This window comes from Mastigoproctus giganteus, chromosome 5 (assembly GCF_048544385.1).
Source record: "Mastigoproctus giganteus isolate SK-2022 chromosome 5, ASM4854438v1, whole genome shotgun sequence".
Lineage (NCBI taxonomy): Eukaryota > Metazoa > Arthropoda > Arachnida > Uropygi > Thelyphonidae > Mastigoproctus > Mastigoproctus giganteus.
The window spans coordinates 108,684,285-108,701,056 of record NC_143579.1 but is presented as its reverse complement, the minus strand read 5'-3'; the positions used below and the strand labels follow the sequence as shown (position 1 = coordinate 108,701,056).

The window sequence follows — 16,772 nt, the reverse complement described above, 5'->3', positions numbered from 1 at the left end:
TAGGCAAGCGAAGGCAGATTATGAGAAATCTTTGGCAAAGGATGACAAGAAAAACAGCAAGAAATTCTTTAGTTATACAAACTCTATAAATAAGGGGATGAATCAGATTGATCCAGCTGATATCGATGGTATGACTGTTGATCCTGCTCAGATAGCTGTCGAACTAAATGAGTATTTTGCATCTACATTCACACATGAGTTATTAAGAGAGGAGAATGCCAGAAGTTTATCAAACTGTATCAGGGAACTAAAGGATTCTGTAATAACTGAGAACAAAGTGGAGGAGAAATTGTTGAAGTTAAACATAAGAAAGGAACACGGGGTGGATGGGATCTATCCAGTTATATTGAAGGAGGCGGTAAAGGAAGTAAGCAAATCCTTAGCCATAATTATGAGAGCATCGTTGGACTCAGGGAAAGTCCCGATGGACTGGAGATGTTTGTTTGTTTGTTATTTGGTTTTTAGGAGCATTAGCAACTAAGGCCATATTGCTCCGGGATATGCGGTGGTCATTCCCTGACCTTTCCGCATTCTCCGTATTTGGTGGTGACGGGCTCGAACCCCGGTCTAATCAAGAAGCGTGTGCTATGCACTGCTGCTCCTTCCCACCTGGCTACGGAGGCGCCGACTGGAGATGTACAAATGTATCTCCAATTCACGAAGGGGAACTCAGGGTGACACGAGTAATTACAGACCAGTCAGTTTAACTTCTATTCCAGGGAAAAAAATGTAGTCACTAGTTAAAGATGCATTGCACTACACCGATGAGCCAAAACATTATGACCAGCGAGTCGTTATGCAAATCGAAGAAACTGCAGGTAAACAACGGCGCGTGCGTGGGTCAGGACACGGTATAAAAAAACTATGATACTGAGATCCGTTAATCAGTGTTACTCTTGTTCTTCAGATGGGAAAGCCAGCAGACTTAAGCAAGTTTGACAAAGGCCAAATTGTAATGCAAAATGATTAGGTCAGAGCATATCCAAAACGGCACGGCTGGTAGGATGCTCACGGTCAGCCGTGGTTAGTATCTAACGAAAGTGGTCCGAGGAGGGAAAACCCCACGAACCGTCGGCGAGGTGTTGGACGACCATGGCCCATCGATGCTCGAGGTGAGCAAAGGCACAGGGATCGCACGTGGCAACAGAAGGGCGATTGTGGCGCAACTCGCCGGTAATTGAAATGCCGGTGATGGGAGTAATGTGTCACAGTACATCGAACCCCACTGAAAATCGGGCTGTGTAGCCGCAGACTGCTCTGAGTGCCCATGCTAACCATGGTTCACTGGCGACAGCACCTACAACCGGCACGCGAGCATCGAAACTGGACCTTGAGTGATTGAAAGGTCGTCTGGTCCAATGAATCACGTTTCGTGTTGCACCATGTGGACGGCGGGGTACGTGTACGTCATTTACCTGAGGAAGTGATGGTGCCTAGATGCACCGTGGGACAAAAACAAGCTGGTGGCGGCGGTGTCATCCTCAGTCCAGTCATTCATGTTCCGGGAACTCTGACGACGTCTACCACCTATCTCTATCGACGTCTGGCGGGTAGCACAGTGGTATCGTCACCGTCCTCCCTACACCGGGTGGAAAATGCCCGGGTTCGAACCCCGTCGATGACGCGAGGAACTTTGATTGGCTTTTTTCACTCCATGGCTAAATTAGTCGGTCTCAGGGGTAGATAGCAAGGTTCCCCCCCCCATAAACTGGGGTTTTTTCGTCCAGAAAACAGGCAATTCGACCAGAGAACACACGCAATTTACGGAAAAAATAAATATATGGGCAGATGTAATCATTTATAGGGTACCCTACTATCATAATTTTTTCTTTATCTCTATCGACAGCAAATGGGAAAGAAAACACAAGAAGAAAACCTGGGCATACTCATAATTCAAGAGCCCTACACCCACAGCAAAAAGGTAAGAGGATATCCCCTCCAGTTAAAGATAGTCCAGACTGATGATGATACTCCCTGGGCCGCAATCATCGTCCGAAATCCTGAGCTCACTGTGACCAAAATGTGAAAGGCAGCAGAGAAGAGCTATGCACCAACTGGGTAGTCTGTGCCCACATAGCATTCTCCCTTGGAGCCTTTTACATAGTTTCCATCTATGCACTTCCGGGAGAAGACATCATGACTGCAATCTGATACATGCAGAACCTGCAACTACACCTCCCGAATGCTAAGTTGATCATTGGCATGGACGCCAACTGCAGATCACCTGCATGGCACAGTGAGACAGCTAATCGCCAGGGTACCAGAAATGGACAGCGCCTAGAAGACTTTATTTCCGCCAGCAACAAACTATCTTAAATAGACCAAATCAGCCCACCACGTTTTCCAGCACGCGGTGGGAATCCACCATAGACGTTAGCCTTGCCAGTCGCTCCATAACTGGTACGTGCTTTACATGGACGGGCCACCTTCCCGTGATGTGGACGAGTACCCAGAATCATCTGTCCAGGTGACTGATGCTTCTGGGTAGCCAAGCGGCCAGACAACAACAGAACGCACACATAATACACACAAACTACGTCACACACATATCTGGCCCATTTGTAGTGATACCGTTCTTCACAGAGATACGAGGCGGAGTTGAACAAACGTTCCAGGAGCCACCATTTACATATACACATGTCCAGAACCCCTGGGGTGTGGTATATAGAGTAACCACAAACAAACTCCACAGGGGAGAGGTGGCATCAGTGACTAAAACACCACAAGGCACCTACACCTGGAAATCCTCGACTGAAAACATCCTACACCACTTACTCCTGCCATACAAGGCGCACCAGACAACGGTACAACAAATGCTATGTTTAGACAACGACAGATACTGGACACCAGTGGAAGAGCCTCCGTTTACTTTAACAAATCTCAACCTAGCTGCTGCAAGAATGAAAAACAGGAAAATTCCAGGAGAAGACTATATTAGTATTAGTAATGGCCGCATGGTGCAAGAGAGCCTATGGCTTATGCTGCACCAGCCAGAAAAAAAATAAAAATAAATAAAATAAAATATCCGAACAAAACAATGATAAAAAAATAATTATTAATAAAAAAAAGGAAATTAAACCTATCATCCCACGCGCCTCCCCTACCCGAAGGCATCATCCAGATGACCCTTGAATTTCCCCAAACTGTCGGCCTCTACCACCCATGAAAGCAACTTATTCCAGTAATTTATAACTAGCTGGCTAAAATAAAACTTCCTGCAGTCCAATCTAAACATTTCCCCCCGTAACTTGAATTTATGCCCCCTAGTTCAAGCATCATTTATAATCTTGAAAATTTCGTCCTCATTCATTTTACTGATGCCTCTCAGAGCCTTAAACACCTCAAAATCAAATCTCCTCTAAGGTGTCTAGTTTCCAAACTCTGCAACCCACATATTCGAAGTCTTTCTTCATAAGGACGCCCTTTTGCAGATCTCACCAGGCGAGTTACCCGTCTTTGCACCCTTTCAAGAAGCTCGATGTCATTCTTTAGGTGTGGTCTCCATACTTGAACACAGTATTCCAAGTGTGGTCTAACAAATGCCTTATATAATGGGATTATCGCATCCCTATCTCTACTTGCAAAAGTTCGATAGATCATCGATAGGACACCATGGGCCTTCCTTGCAACCTGTTTACAATGCTCAGAGAATTTCATGTCTGACCGTATCGTAACACCCAAGTCCCTTTCCTTCAGTACTGGGTTTAGTTGAACTCCACCAAGTGATTAAGTTATTTTGGGGTTACTGTTTCCCAGGTGTAATACCTTACACTTTGTTGGATTAAAGCATAGCTGCCATTTTTCTGACCATTCCTGAAGTCTATCTAGGTCTCTCTGAAGAAGCTCAGCTTGACAGTGATCATTAACTACTCTACCAATTTTAACATCATCTGCAAATTTAGACATCACTCCCTCTATCCCTTCATCAATGTCGTTTATGAAAATTAAAAACAACAGTGGTCCTAATACTGATCCTTGGGGAACCCCACTTCTTACATCAACCCACTCTGAGGAATAACCATTCATCACAACCCTGTGCCTCCTGCCCTGAAGCCATCCTTCTATCCATCTAAGGATTTTCCCAGTGATTCCAACCTGTTCCAGCCTATAAAGCAACCGCTCATGTGGGACTGTGTCAAAAGCTTTGCTGAAATCTAAAAAAACAATGTCGAAATTATTCCCTAAATCCAGCTCGTGAGTGACCCTTTCGAAATAGCGAACCAGATTTGTTAAACATGATTTTCCCTTTACAAAACCATGCTGAGTATCCTTGGAATTTCAATTCGATCCAAATGATCCTGAATTCCACCCTTGATCATTGCCTCCATGATTTTCCCTACTACTGAAGTCAGACTGACAGGTCGATAATTTCCAACTTCACTTTTAGAGCCACCCTTATGTATGGAAGATACATTTGCACTTTTCCAATCCAAGGGAATTTCCCAGAGTCTAGCGATGCTCGCATAATTAGCCTCAATGGTTCAATGCACTCGCTTGCCGCCTCCCTTAAGATTATTGGGTATATTCTATCAACTCCAGGAGCCTTACTAGTCTGTAGGCTCAAAAGTTTTTTCATTAAATAATCTTGCGAAATTTCAACATCATTAATTACATATTTTTTAACTTCGCTCCCACAATATCCCATTGCCACAAAAGGTTTTTCATTTGTAAATATCGATGCAAAATAAATGTTGAGTTCATCTGCAACGGCAGCTGGTGTATTTAATACTATCCCCTATCCATAGTTTTAATCCTATCCATAGTTTTGCCGATGATAGCACATTGCATTCCACTTTCCATTTTGAGAAACCTTGTCCTGCTCAATCAGCTTCAACTTCTCGAAAATCTGCTACCAAAAGTTGCGTTTTGGTAGCAGATTTTCCTTAAATGCCGATCTTCAGGTAATTCTCCAGTGGGGCAAATACAACTTAGTTGATTTCAACCCTTCTAAAACTCAGTCTTGTCTTATATCTCGCAAAAAGGATTCTTCTGCTCCTGTGCTTATCTTTAGTGACACTCCGATATCTAGGCAAAACGATATATCTCTTTTGGGGATTACCCTGACTTCTAATCTCTCTTGGCACAAGCACATTACTAATATTGCTTCCTCTGCATCTAAAAAACTTGGTTTTCTCTTTCGCTCTTGGCATTACTTTTCTTCCAAACAGCTGCTCACTCTGTATAAATCGAAAATCCGCCATGGAATATTGTTCTCACATCTGGAGTGGTGCCCGCAAAACCTCTCTCAGGCTTCTTGATTCCATTCAGAAGAGGGCAGTTAGGTTAATTAATGATTCATCTCTAACAGAGTCTCTCCACTCGCTGTCTCATAGACGTACTGTTTCTGCTGCATGCCTCTTTTACAGATACTTCCATGGGCACTGTTCTTCTGAATTGGCTTCTATAATTCCCGCTCTCTCTTTCAAAACAGTCCGAACACGTGCAAGCCACCAGCCAACATCCATTTACTGTCCAACTTCAAACCCACAGAACCAACTTTTCATCTTCCTCATTTATTCATTCAACTGCCGTTTTCTGGAACAACCTTCCTTCTTCCGTATTTCCTGAAAATTACAATCTACAGAAGTTCAAGTCCATTGTCAACAAATATCTTCTTTCGTCTTCTCAACCTCCAACCCAAGCACGGTACTAAGTACTATAGGTTCTAATACCTCTCGTGTTTGGGGTTCACATAAAAAAAAAAAAAAAAAAAAAAAAAAAAAAAGGCAATCTTGTAATATTACAGTACAGATGCATATATAATAAAAAGGTTACAAAATGTATTGTTTATAGGCTGCAACCAAACTGCCTCGTTTGCGGTATACAAAGGTAGAATTAGCCACAAGTAGACTCTTTCTGTGAAAAAAAAAAAAAAAAAAAAAAAAGGAATGTGAAAACCATAAAGCGAAACTGCTGACGATTGAATTAGTGGCTGCAGACTCCCCTGCAGTGGAACACTTTATAATTACAGTTACAACAGCATCTGTCAGGAAGCAATTCAGGCGAACCTATTCACGGCTTGCAATATTGTTTGCGATATACAAACAAAGAATTAGTTACAAGTAGACCATTTATCAAGAGATGGTTTGTGTAAAAATAAAGGGAACCATAAAACGAAAATGCGGACACTTGAAATAGTGGCGTTTAGTTACAATTTGTGCAGCCAGAAATATTGCTCATTTAATTATTTTGAAAATTTCGTGTCTTGAATTTTAGTGATTTATTTCCGCCGTCTACCACCCAACAAGTGCCACACTTAGTTGATGTGATTTTTAGTGTTGTTTATTTGACATAAATGTATTGAATTCGTGTTTTATAAAATATAAATTACTATTTTTCACCGGGGGTGAAACTCACCCCGTCACTCCCCCTGGATTCAACACTGACTTCGCAGTCTTTCGAAAAATGGCTTGCAAGAAGCATTTAATGCGTGGGTACGACGGTGGTGAAAGTGTGTAAACTTCAAGGGAGAGTATTTCGAGAAGGAGAAATCCACAGAAGATCCAGATGATGACAATTAAGATAAGATCTTGCACCAATCTGCGAATTAAATGATCACCCCTCGTACATCGATGACATCAAGCTGTATGTAGCAATTGAGGACCAACTCCAACAGCTATTCTGGATCACAGACGAGTTCAGCAGTGACATCGGGGTGGAATTGGGACTAAACAAATGTAAGACCTACGACTGTATCAGGGAAAAACAGTCTACCAAAACTACCAGCTGAAGAAAAGTAAAGAGACGGAGAGAGACCTGAGGATAGTGCAAGTTGAACAGCTAGAACACAAGATCAAGGCCACCTGACCGATAAATACCATTAGAGAACCAGAAGCCTGCTAAAAGTAAAACAAAACGGAGGGAATACATTAAATCTGACATTAAGGCCATAAACAATTGAGCAGCCCCAACTAACGTATTTCTTTGAGATCAGAGAGTGGACTAACAGCCGAGGTAGGGGGAAAGGGGGTATCACGAAAAGGACTACAGTAGCCGCCAACACAATCCGAGGACGGCAATCGAGAGACTGATCATAGCCCGGAAAGGAGGAGGGAGAGGTTTGACAAACCTCATCGAACAACAGAATAAAACGAAACAGAAAACAAAGTTTCTACCAACTGTTAGGAGAAACTGAAGGCGAAAACGAGGAAAATATCAGGAAGTACACTGTCCTTAGATAGGAAGTAAAATAGATGTGGCACATGGAGCAAGTAACGACCATTCCGATCACCGTGTCAACCACCAATATGGTGCCTAAGAGATTCCAAGGAACTCCAGAAAGCCGCAATCCTGAACATCTTTAGCGCAATCAGAGAGTTCCTCGACTAATAACAGCTTGACATAATCATCCTATGCGCGTGGTACCAGTACCCTTCGCATGATGGAAAATATCCATAAGGTGAAGAAAGAAAATAATAAAACTTTATCAAATTGGACGACCACATCAGGTCTTCTATAATAATAAATCTGATAAGTTTAAGAGCAGTGACTAAAGTCATATTACTCCGTATATACTATCTGTAAATTGTATGTAGTCTGTGGTCGGTGTTCTGTTTGATGGACGAAAAACCCGAGTTTCCGGGAGAAAAAACCATGTTACCCTCGCCTGTGACCGACTAATTCAGCCACGTTATGAAAAAGGCCCATAAAAATTCCTCACGTTATCGACGGGACTCGAACTGAAGTCTTTTGCACGCGATGTGGGGAGGACGGCGATTCTACCAACTGTGCTACCCACAAGGGCTAAATCTGATAATGAAAATTTATTGTAATATTTGGAAAGCATGTAAATTTCTTCCATCTTCGTTTTTTTTTTTTTTTTTTCCAAAACCATTCCTGTCGTTCAGCGGGTAAGATCAGAATTACCCTTTCGTTAAAACTTGATTTAAATCGGTGAATACGATGGGTTATGTTTCGTCTTGTCCATTGAGTCAAAGTTCTGTACTGTTGCTCCTTTACTTCAACTGCTTAGATGTCATGAGAACTTCGTCTCAGATCGTCTAGTGTTTTCCGGAAAATGGCTTTTGTACAGTGCTGTCATCATCTTCGAACAGTTCTGAGTAATAATCTGTAAATGTCTGTGCTTTCTTGTCTGTCTTGTAATCGTATTGTTGATTTTTAGGAGCATAAGGGGCAGCGGCTTAGATCATATCATATTGCTTCGTTGTATATATGTATAGAAATATGTGTTCTCCAGTCGATCTGCATGTCGTGTGGACTGAGAAACCCAGAATAACTGAGATGGGAAGACCTAGTCCCCCCATAGCACTGCTTGACTCGTGTTTAATGTGTTGGGGTGAAAGGGCTTAACAGTTTCTTTATGATATTGCAAGCCGTTTTAGATTCATATCTTTTATCTTCTGCAAAGAATTTTGCTTTCCTGTGTTTGCGGTTCAGTTCTGTTTACTTTTATCTTCTCTTCAACAATAACTCCATCCCCCCACAGAACATACTGTAATATAAGTCTAGCGATTAATAACCTAATGATTAATTCGTTCTTGCATATGGAATTGACTAATAAAATTATCATTTTACAATACTGTTTTTATATATTACTTGAGGAAGAAGCAGAAATCGTTTCTTAAATTAGAAATCGTTATTCACATGAGTTGAAGTAACGTCCTACTTACCCAAAGAGTTCATAACCCCAATCGCACTTGTACGTTGCATTTGTTCCAGGTGTTCGATTTACATTTGATAGAGTTACAATTGCGTACAATGGCACGGCAGGAGGCGAACATGGGACAGCTGTAAGAGAATCCGTAAGTGAAAACAAAATTGAAACTATTCCATCACACTATTACTGTTAGGAAAACAATAAAATGCATTATTTACGTTTTTAAAAGTAAATACGAAAAAAAAAACACTCGGAACAAGAAACCATTAAGAAACTGTCCTGATAAAAAAAATTGTAAAAACATTTCTTATTGACATACTTTTCCGCTAGCTTCGAAAGATTTAATTCAGTGAAGATAATGTTTTATAACTTTGCTCATCTAATTAACTTTACAAAAACCCAGTTGCCATTTTCACAAAATTGGCAAGCATAACGTATTTACATAAAACATTTAGACAAAATTGGCAAGCATAACGTATTACAGCAGTTCTCGTAGTTTCACTATAAAAGTTAAATTACAGCAAATGGCTCAATAAAAAATAAAGTAAAATGGTAATGAGATATATCTACACGATAAACGTAAACAAATACGACAAAGAATGCAATGGGTTAGCAAAAATGGAGAAAGCAGCAGAAGGTGCGAATATAAACTGTATATACATTCACACCCTCTAGTTTTTAAATTATATTCTTGTATTTTATCTCCTTAATATGTATTTGCTAACAACTTGGTTCACCTTTCCTTATGCATATACATAAGGAAAAGTGAAGTACAGTACAATGAAAAAACCTGATACGAAAGTAGTAGCTTTTGTAATGGCTGTATGACGTATTTATGAATATGCAGTGATGATATTTTTTTTCTTTAGGTAGCACAGTAAATAATAGATGATGAAAGCTGGTGTTTATTCAGAGGTGATATAGAAAGTTATATGATGAAAATGACCGACCTGTCTGAAATCCAAAGAGGTTATGCTGTTGGTGCACGTTTTAGCTGGGGTGAATGCAACTGCTGATTTGTTTAATGTATCCAGAGCAACTGTATCGAAATGTACGTATGTATGTAATGTAAGTCATAGGTTATGAGGCACTAGGAACATTTGTTCAACTTGGCCGTGTAAATCGGTAGCATTCGTACGGGATACTGAATTAGCAATTTAGAAGAGGTAAAAACCAGAAAGCCTCCACAGTATGCCCATCCCAACCGCGCGGGAGGAGACCTCAACTATTATCCCTGTCGGTCCTCAAAAGGTCCTCATCCACACCGAAAGGCGCAAGCCTTACCTAAGGGTGCAGAGATCCCGTACTCAGAAAAAAACAATTTTAAAAAAATTTAAAAAATGCAAGGCAGCAAAAGAAAATGCGGCGGAATGAGGGATCTAATTTCCCTCAAAGTTTGTTTAACCCAAAAAAAGCTGTGAACAAACAATCCGAATTCACTCAATAAAAATTAAGAGAATTGGGGGCGATACCAGACATTTGATTCAATAAACAGATATTTCATTCGGTCCAACACGCGGCGTAGGAAACTCTGTACTAGCAAACTAACGAGGCATTTGTGCCCGCCCTCTATTGACATCAGGCCAAAGAGTTCGGAGAACTACTTATTTATTTGCTGCTGTTTCAGCATCCATACACTTAATTTCCCCCAGTGGTTCTCATGGAGAACAAGACTATCTTTTATAGCTGCGCTGGCACAGAGGAAGTATGTTTTCATTTCAGTATGACGGCAATGGGAAATATGATCCAGGAAAAAGTAGTCCGAAAGGTGCCAATAATTATTTCAGTGCACATGCCCTTGATTTCGTCGGTCCATTTTATAAACCAAGTCAGTTAATTTGTTTCATATACTATATGCTGATATGCATGAAAGTGCAACACATATTTACGAAGAGGTGCCTTTTGTAAAGCATTTTTTGTTTCATAAATGGTGAACTGAAAATAAATTTCTGAAACAGGCTCAATCAGAGCTTAAGGTAAGGATATTAAGAGACAACTCAAGTTCTGTCTAAGTGGAATGAACGGAAACAAGGTACAGTAGGTCCACTTTTAGTGGCGAAAAGAAACTGTGCATGGCATAGATTCGATTAAGAGGGAACATGTGTCCCCCGTAATATTATTTCACTCCGGTTCGAGAATGATCTTTAAATCTATCGCACCGCACCGAATTTGTTGGTTACTGAAGCCGATAATAGATGCACCGTTTTACACAACCTCAAAGATTCTCGATGGCATTCGTGTCTGACTCTGCAGCCCTGACATATGCTGAATATCGCTGGAATGGTCTGCATACAATTCCTGTATGAAATGCGCCATTAGAACAGTTCATCACCGTTTGGGTACAACGTCAACGTTATGAGATGAATATTCAAATGCACTCTCCAAGTAATAGGGCCTTACAGAGTAAAGAGAGGACCCATACCATACCATGAAAATATTATGAAGCGTTATTTATTCGAAGTAGTGCACTATCATGGCAACTCGTTGTTGTTGTTATTTGGTTTTTAGGAGCATTAGCAACTAAGGCCATATTGCTCCGTGATATGCGGTGGTCATTCCTTGACCTTTCCGCATCCTCCGTACAAATTTGTATTTGGTGGTGACGGGATCGAACCCCGGTCTAATCAAGAAGCATGTGCTACGCACTGCTGCTCCTTCCCACCTGGCTACGGAGGCGCCAACAACTCGTTGTGAAGGTATTCACAATATGAGATATAACTTAAACGATGCCGCCTTTGCATATTTTTGCTAATTCAGAGTTTAGCTGCCTACTAATATGATACGTGTGCACTAACTTGTACGTTGTCTAAATCTCTCGCAGCCTGAGGCTAAAACCCTTAACGTATTTCACTATATAATATCTTGATTGCAATCAGCAATTATGTCTATACAAATGTGTGCAGAGCAGATTTTTTGCGACTGATACCAGGAATTAGTTCTGTTCCCTCCACTTGGCTAACTATGTCCTCATTGAAGCAGTATTTAAGAGTAGAGGGTTGTTAAAATTGAAGTATCCATATGTAGAGGGCTCTGGAGTGAGTTCTAAGGCTTGTACTGAGGAGAAATTTGGACAACAGCTACAATAAAGAATGCGCTCGCCATTTATTGTAAAAAAAAATATAGTTACAAAATTTGTCACTATATGGCACTGTGGTAAAACAAAATCACTTGAACAGCGCTAGAATTGTTCAATGTGTCCTCCATTTTGGTCAACAACAGTTTCCATTCGAAGAACAGCATTTTCTACAACAGAATGTAACATGTCAACTGGAATAGCCAGCACATGACGTCTAATGCTGTCCTTTAGATCTACCAGAGTTTGACATCCTTCTCGATACATAGTGGCATAGTGTTTAGTGTAAGGCGCCACCTGTGGTCTCCCACAACTGCACCATCTGTACTCTTGTGAAGTATACAGGACTCTGTAAATTATTGTGTTGGGTTCTGTTGTTTCTCTGGCTTCTTGGCCGCAGGGCCCCATGTTTCCCGCCACCACCACTGGGAGGTGAGCCAGGCTGCCCATCATACTCTGGCTGTCCTCTGCCAGAGTCGCTTGAGCTTCCTGATAGAGACCCAAAAAAAAAAAAAAAAAAAATTTTTTTTTTTGTTGAAGAGAGTTCACAGGGAATAAGAGAGGAGGAGGAGGTGAGACTGTGTGGTGAAAGAAAGTTGGACTAAGAGTGAAGACAGTCCACCAAGGATTTAGGAGAAATAGGGGTAGGGAAGGGGATTAAAAGTCGCAGGAGCAGGTTCCCCTGTGTGTTGATCTAGCACCCAGTTGAGTGCCAGCAGTGATCCCATATCCTAAATTGGGTGCCAGCATGAATCCTTAAAGGGCTTGCAGTATTGTTTCTGTAGCACAGATTTGCATTTATCCTACCCCCGAAAGGGTTAGCAGGGAGTGGGGAGTATTCTGGAATGTCTTAGCAGCGGTGAGCTTGAACGCCTTGTGGTGAAGACAGCCTGGGCAAATCGAGTGAACGCTATATATTTATCTCCGTCATTTAGTAGATCTTGCTCCTGATTGAGGGGAATTCCTCGGATTACAGTAAACAGTTGTGTAATCGGTGGTTTTCATAGGAGGGGCACTCATACATAAAGTGGGCCCAGGACTCCTCATCTCCACAATGGCAAAAGGGATGTGGTTCGATACTCATAGAGTTGAGTTTTTGCTGGAATGATCCGTGTACTATTAATAAAAATGTTGCTTGCAATCCAGGTGAGTACTAGGGAGGAGGCTTGGAAAAGTTGAAGCTGGCTGAGGGGAAAAACTTGTTATTTCTCCTTTGTGGGTTGAATTCCAGGATTCCTGCCAGAGGCGCTGCAAGTGATCTGAGATTCGTCTTTTTTCCTGTTTGTGGTCGCTTGTCAGGTCCAGTTGGAGATTAAGTAGCTGTGTATACCTTTTTTCAGACGATGGAAAAGGCCCCTTTTGGCAACTTCAAGGTATAGGGGCATATACCCTGCGATGACTTGTAGTGCAGGGGTGCTGACAGTGCGGCACGCCCTGGTTACTGATAGAAATATAAATCGCTGTATGGAGTCCAGCTTGCGTTTGTTTCGCTCCAGTGCAACTTTGGTGCACCAGACTGAAGCACCGTAACTGACAATCAGAACAAAAACTGCTTTGTAAGTTAGGGAGAGGGCTTTGTGTTTAACGCCCCAATCTGCTCTACTGATGCTTCTAATCATAGCTGCATATTTCTGTATCTTGATTGCTCGGTATTTCGAATGAGGATAGAAGATTAGCTTGGTGTCAATGTAGAGGCCTAGGTATTTAACTTCCTCAGAGGCGAATTGGAATATTATTAATCTTCATAACTGGTGGTCTGCGTATCTGGAGTTTCCTATTCAATAAGATCGACATCATCTTTTCACTGGAGAGAGAAAGAAAGTTGATGTGTTCTGGCCCAACTCTGGAGGCGTCCCAAAGCCACATTGGAGGTTAAGGCCAAGGCAGCTCTAGTGTCCGACTGAATGATGAGAACAAGATCGTCAGCGTAGGCTAAGGGAAGAATCCCATCAAGGTCCATCCCCAGGAACTCATCCAAAACAATGGACCATAGAAATGGTCCCAGGACAGAGCCCTGGGACGACCCCGGGAGACACTTCACTTCTAGTGACTGTTTGAAATTTAGTGATAATCTGCACTGTTTTGTCTTCAAGGTGTGATTTTAAACTGTTGTAGAGGTTGCTGGAGATTCCAGCCTGCCGAAGTCTTCGAAGGACACTGGGCCACCACAGTCGATCGAAGGCCCCAGGAAGTCAACCATAATAGCCAAGGAATATTTTGCTTCCGTTTGTGTGGCATGAGTAATTAGTTTGTAGATGGCGTCTTCAGTGCTACATCCTATCTTGAAACAAAATTGGTGTGGGGATACGAGAGTTGCTGCTCGGAATATCGGTTGGCAAGTCCAGCCAACCGATATTCCGATAGAGTAGGAGCCGTTCCTGGAGTTTTGCTAGGACAGAGAGTAGTGCTATTGGTCTATAAGTTGCAGGAAGCTGTGGTGGTTTTTCTGGATTTTCCTTCCCGATACACCTGGTTCTTCAAAAAAAAAAAAAAAAAAACGATTATGCATAAGATTTTGCAAATAACGTAAGTTATTTGCATAATCGTAACCACGATAGTTACGCGCCATACAGTGACAAATTTTGTAACTATTTTTTTTTTTTCCCCAACAAATGGCGAGCGCATTTTTTATTGTACCTGTTGTCCAAATTTCTCTTCAGTACGAGCCTTAGAACTCGCTCCAGAGCCATCTACTTAGGGATATTTTAATTTTAACAAGTCCCTGTCAACCTGTGGCAACCCCGCCACGTGTACACAAAATCGTTCACGTAATGGGCAGTTAATTAGAAAGATAGTTTCTGATCCATATTACTCATATCACAGAGTTCAATAAAACACAAGTAGCTCCTCAAGCTTCTTGGATACAGTCACCATTGTAACTCAAGGAGCTAGCATTAGGTTTACATTATTGTCACACAACTAAACTCATAGAACACAGATGTCACAATGTGACAAGCTATAAATGAGTCAAGAAGAAAGTATCATAGTATTATACCTTTATTAGATAAATGGTAAGTGCTGCAATAATTTACAAACTGTCGATTAACACCTGGCTACTCAGCTTACACATACGATTCAAACTTTTTTAACAGCCCTTCTGATTAAAATACTTTGGATTAAACCATAAAGCTGATTCTTGGTAACCTTTTTTGCTGTTATTGTCAGTTTATATTGATAGAGCGTCAATGGATAGTTGCACCAAAATCCTCACACTACTAACACAATGCTGGAAATTCAAAAATAGTTTTTTTTTAGTCAGTTTCCAATGATTATTATTACTATCAGCTATATGGCACAAGGAAGCCTGAGGTTTATGCTGCACCAGCCAAAAAAATAAAATAAAAATAAAATAATAATAATTCCCGAGTTACCCTAAGAGGCAGAGACAAAAGTAGAAGGGAATCACCAAGAAAGAGAAGAATGATGATATCCAGCTCAGGACCCTGGGTATGCCAAGCCCATACTCACCAGAACTCCTCTGACCGTTTGGTCGTTCCGGAGTATAAACAGAAAATTTATTTATTTATTTATTTATTATGTGAGCCCCTGCGGTTAAATTAGACGACCACTGTTTAGAGATCTGTATCCATTAAAGGTCATCTGAAAAATCATTCTGCAAGAGGTTCTTTGAATTCCGAACAACCGAAACAACAACCCCAGGGGCTCACATCTGGTGAGTATGGGCTTGGCACACCCAGGGTCCTGAGCTGGATATCATCATAAATAAAGGCCGAAAAATAAAGGCTGTGCGGAACTCATTTTAGCAACGTTACTGGCCGAAAAATTGCCACATCTTTCTCTCAATGCACTTACACATCAGTCAGTATTCCAAAACTTAATCAAGTCGTATTAGCAATTTATTTAAGCTCATTTTCACAAATGTTTATTTCTGGAGTTACTTGTGTTTTAGAATTTGCGTCCGTAACATCGTTTCTCTTTAAATGGTGTGAATGTGATCGTCGGTTTCCCAGTTTTGCGAAATGCAAAATTTTTGGGAGTGAAAAACTATGCCGACTAACTCAATATTTCTGGAATGGAACAAAATTATGAATAACTAAATCAATCTAGTAAGACTAGATTATTTTTTCTGCTGCTTTTTGATTCGCCACAGTTAGTCATTATGTTCAGAGGTCGACTAACCCTAACTTCTTGTGAGTTAAAACTTTCTAGAACTGGATGATGACCTTGTCTAAAATGTTTGAAGCGTAACATTATTTCGCATACAGGTTATATAAGATTAAAGAAAAACTGAATAGAATCATGTGGCTTTGCTCCTACATTCATTTATTTAAGCATTACGTGATGGCGTCATGGTCACAAGTAAACATAAAATCGTTGTTCAAACAAAGAAAAAAGAAGGGGGCACAAGAATCGTCACCAATTCATGTCGTAACGCTTATCTTCTTTACTCCCTTTAGCAGCGTGACACAATAACAAAGGTCATCTCTTGTAGCGCACAGGAACCACATTTGAGGGTCAACTTTTGTATCAAACAGAAGGAATAAAGGCGCTGAGTTTCAATAGCTTTCGTTTTGGTAATGAAAGGTGTTGACAAAGAGAAATAAAGAAATAGCTCTACCACAGATACTATGGTAGTTGGCATTCTTTTTATCTTTTCTGTAGGACTTGTCATCCGTCTTAAGACATCACAGGAACGAGCTCAATAAACCGGAAGTTTAATGTCAGAACCACCCCCACTAATAACTATTTCTTACTAATTAAAATGGTCCTTAAAAGAGCGAGGGCTACTTATAAAAAAGAACGAGGTGATCCTTCCTCTGCATGATAAAACACATAAAAAAGTTAATGACGAAAGGTTAATAATTTTCACAATATTGATAAAGATAAAAGAAATGAAACCCTTTATATTCGCTCTGAACGAAAGGGGGAAATGTGCTTTCCTCTATGAATAAAATTATCCAAAATTACATTTCGCAATGAGTGTAAGTTTAAATATTCTACACATGCTATTGAGCAGCAACAACAACAAAAAAGGAGTATAAGTTCAGATGGATCCTAGAAAATTAGTTCCTTATTTAATAATGACAACGATACGAAATATCCTGATGAGGTTTTTTTTTT

The 16,772-nt window shown here is 40.8% G+C and overlaps 1 protein-coding gene across 1 annotated transcript in view; it reads right to left on the bottom strand.

The window, feature by feature from the left end:
* The window catches only part of LOC150085626 (P-selectin-like), a 292,465-nt gene that overhangs the window by 237,470 nt on the left and 38,223 nt on the right, over positions 1-16,772 (bottom strand). The window contains exon 4 of the mRNA XM_090374622.1: positions 8,631-8,784. Within this exon, the coding sequence (XP_090230748.1) occupies positions 8,631-8,784 (154 nt within the window). The remainder of the gene's footprint in view (positions 1-8,630; positions 8,785-16,772) is intronic.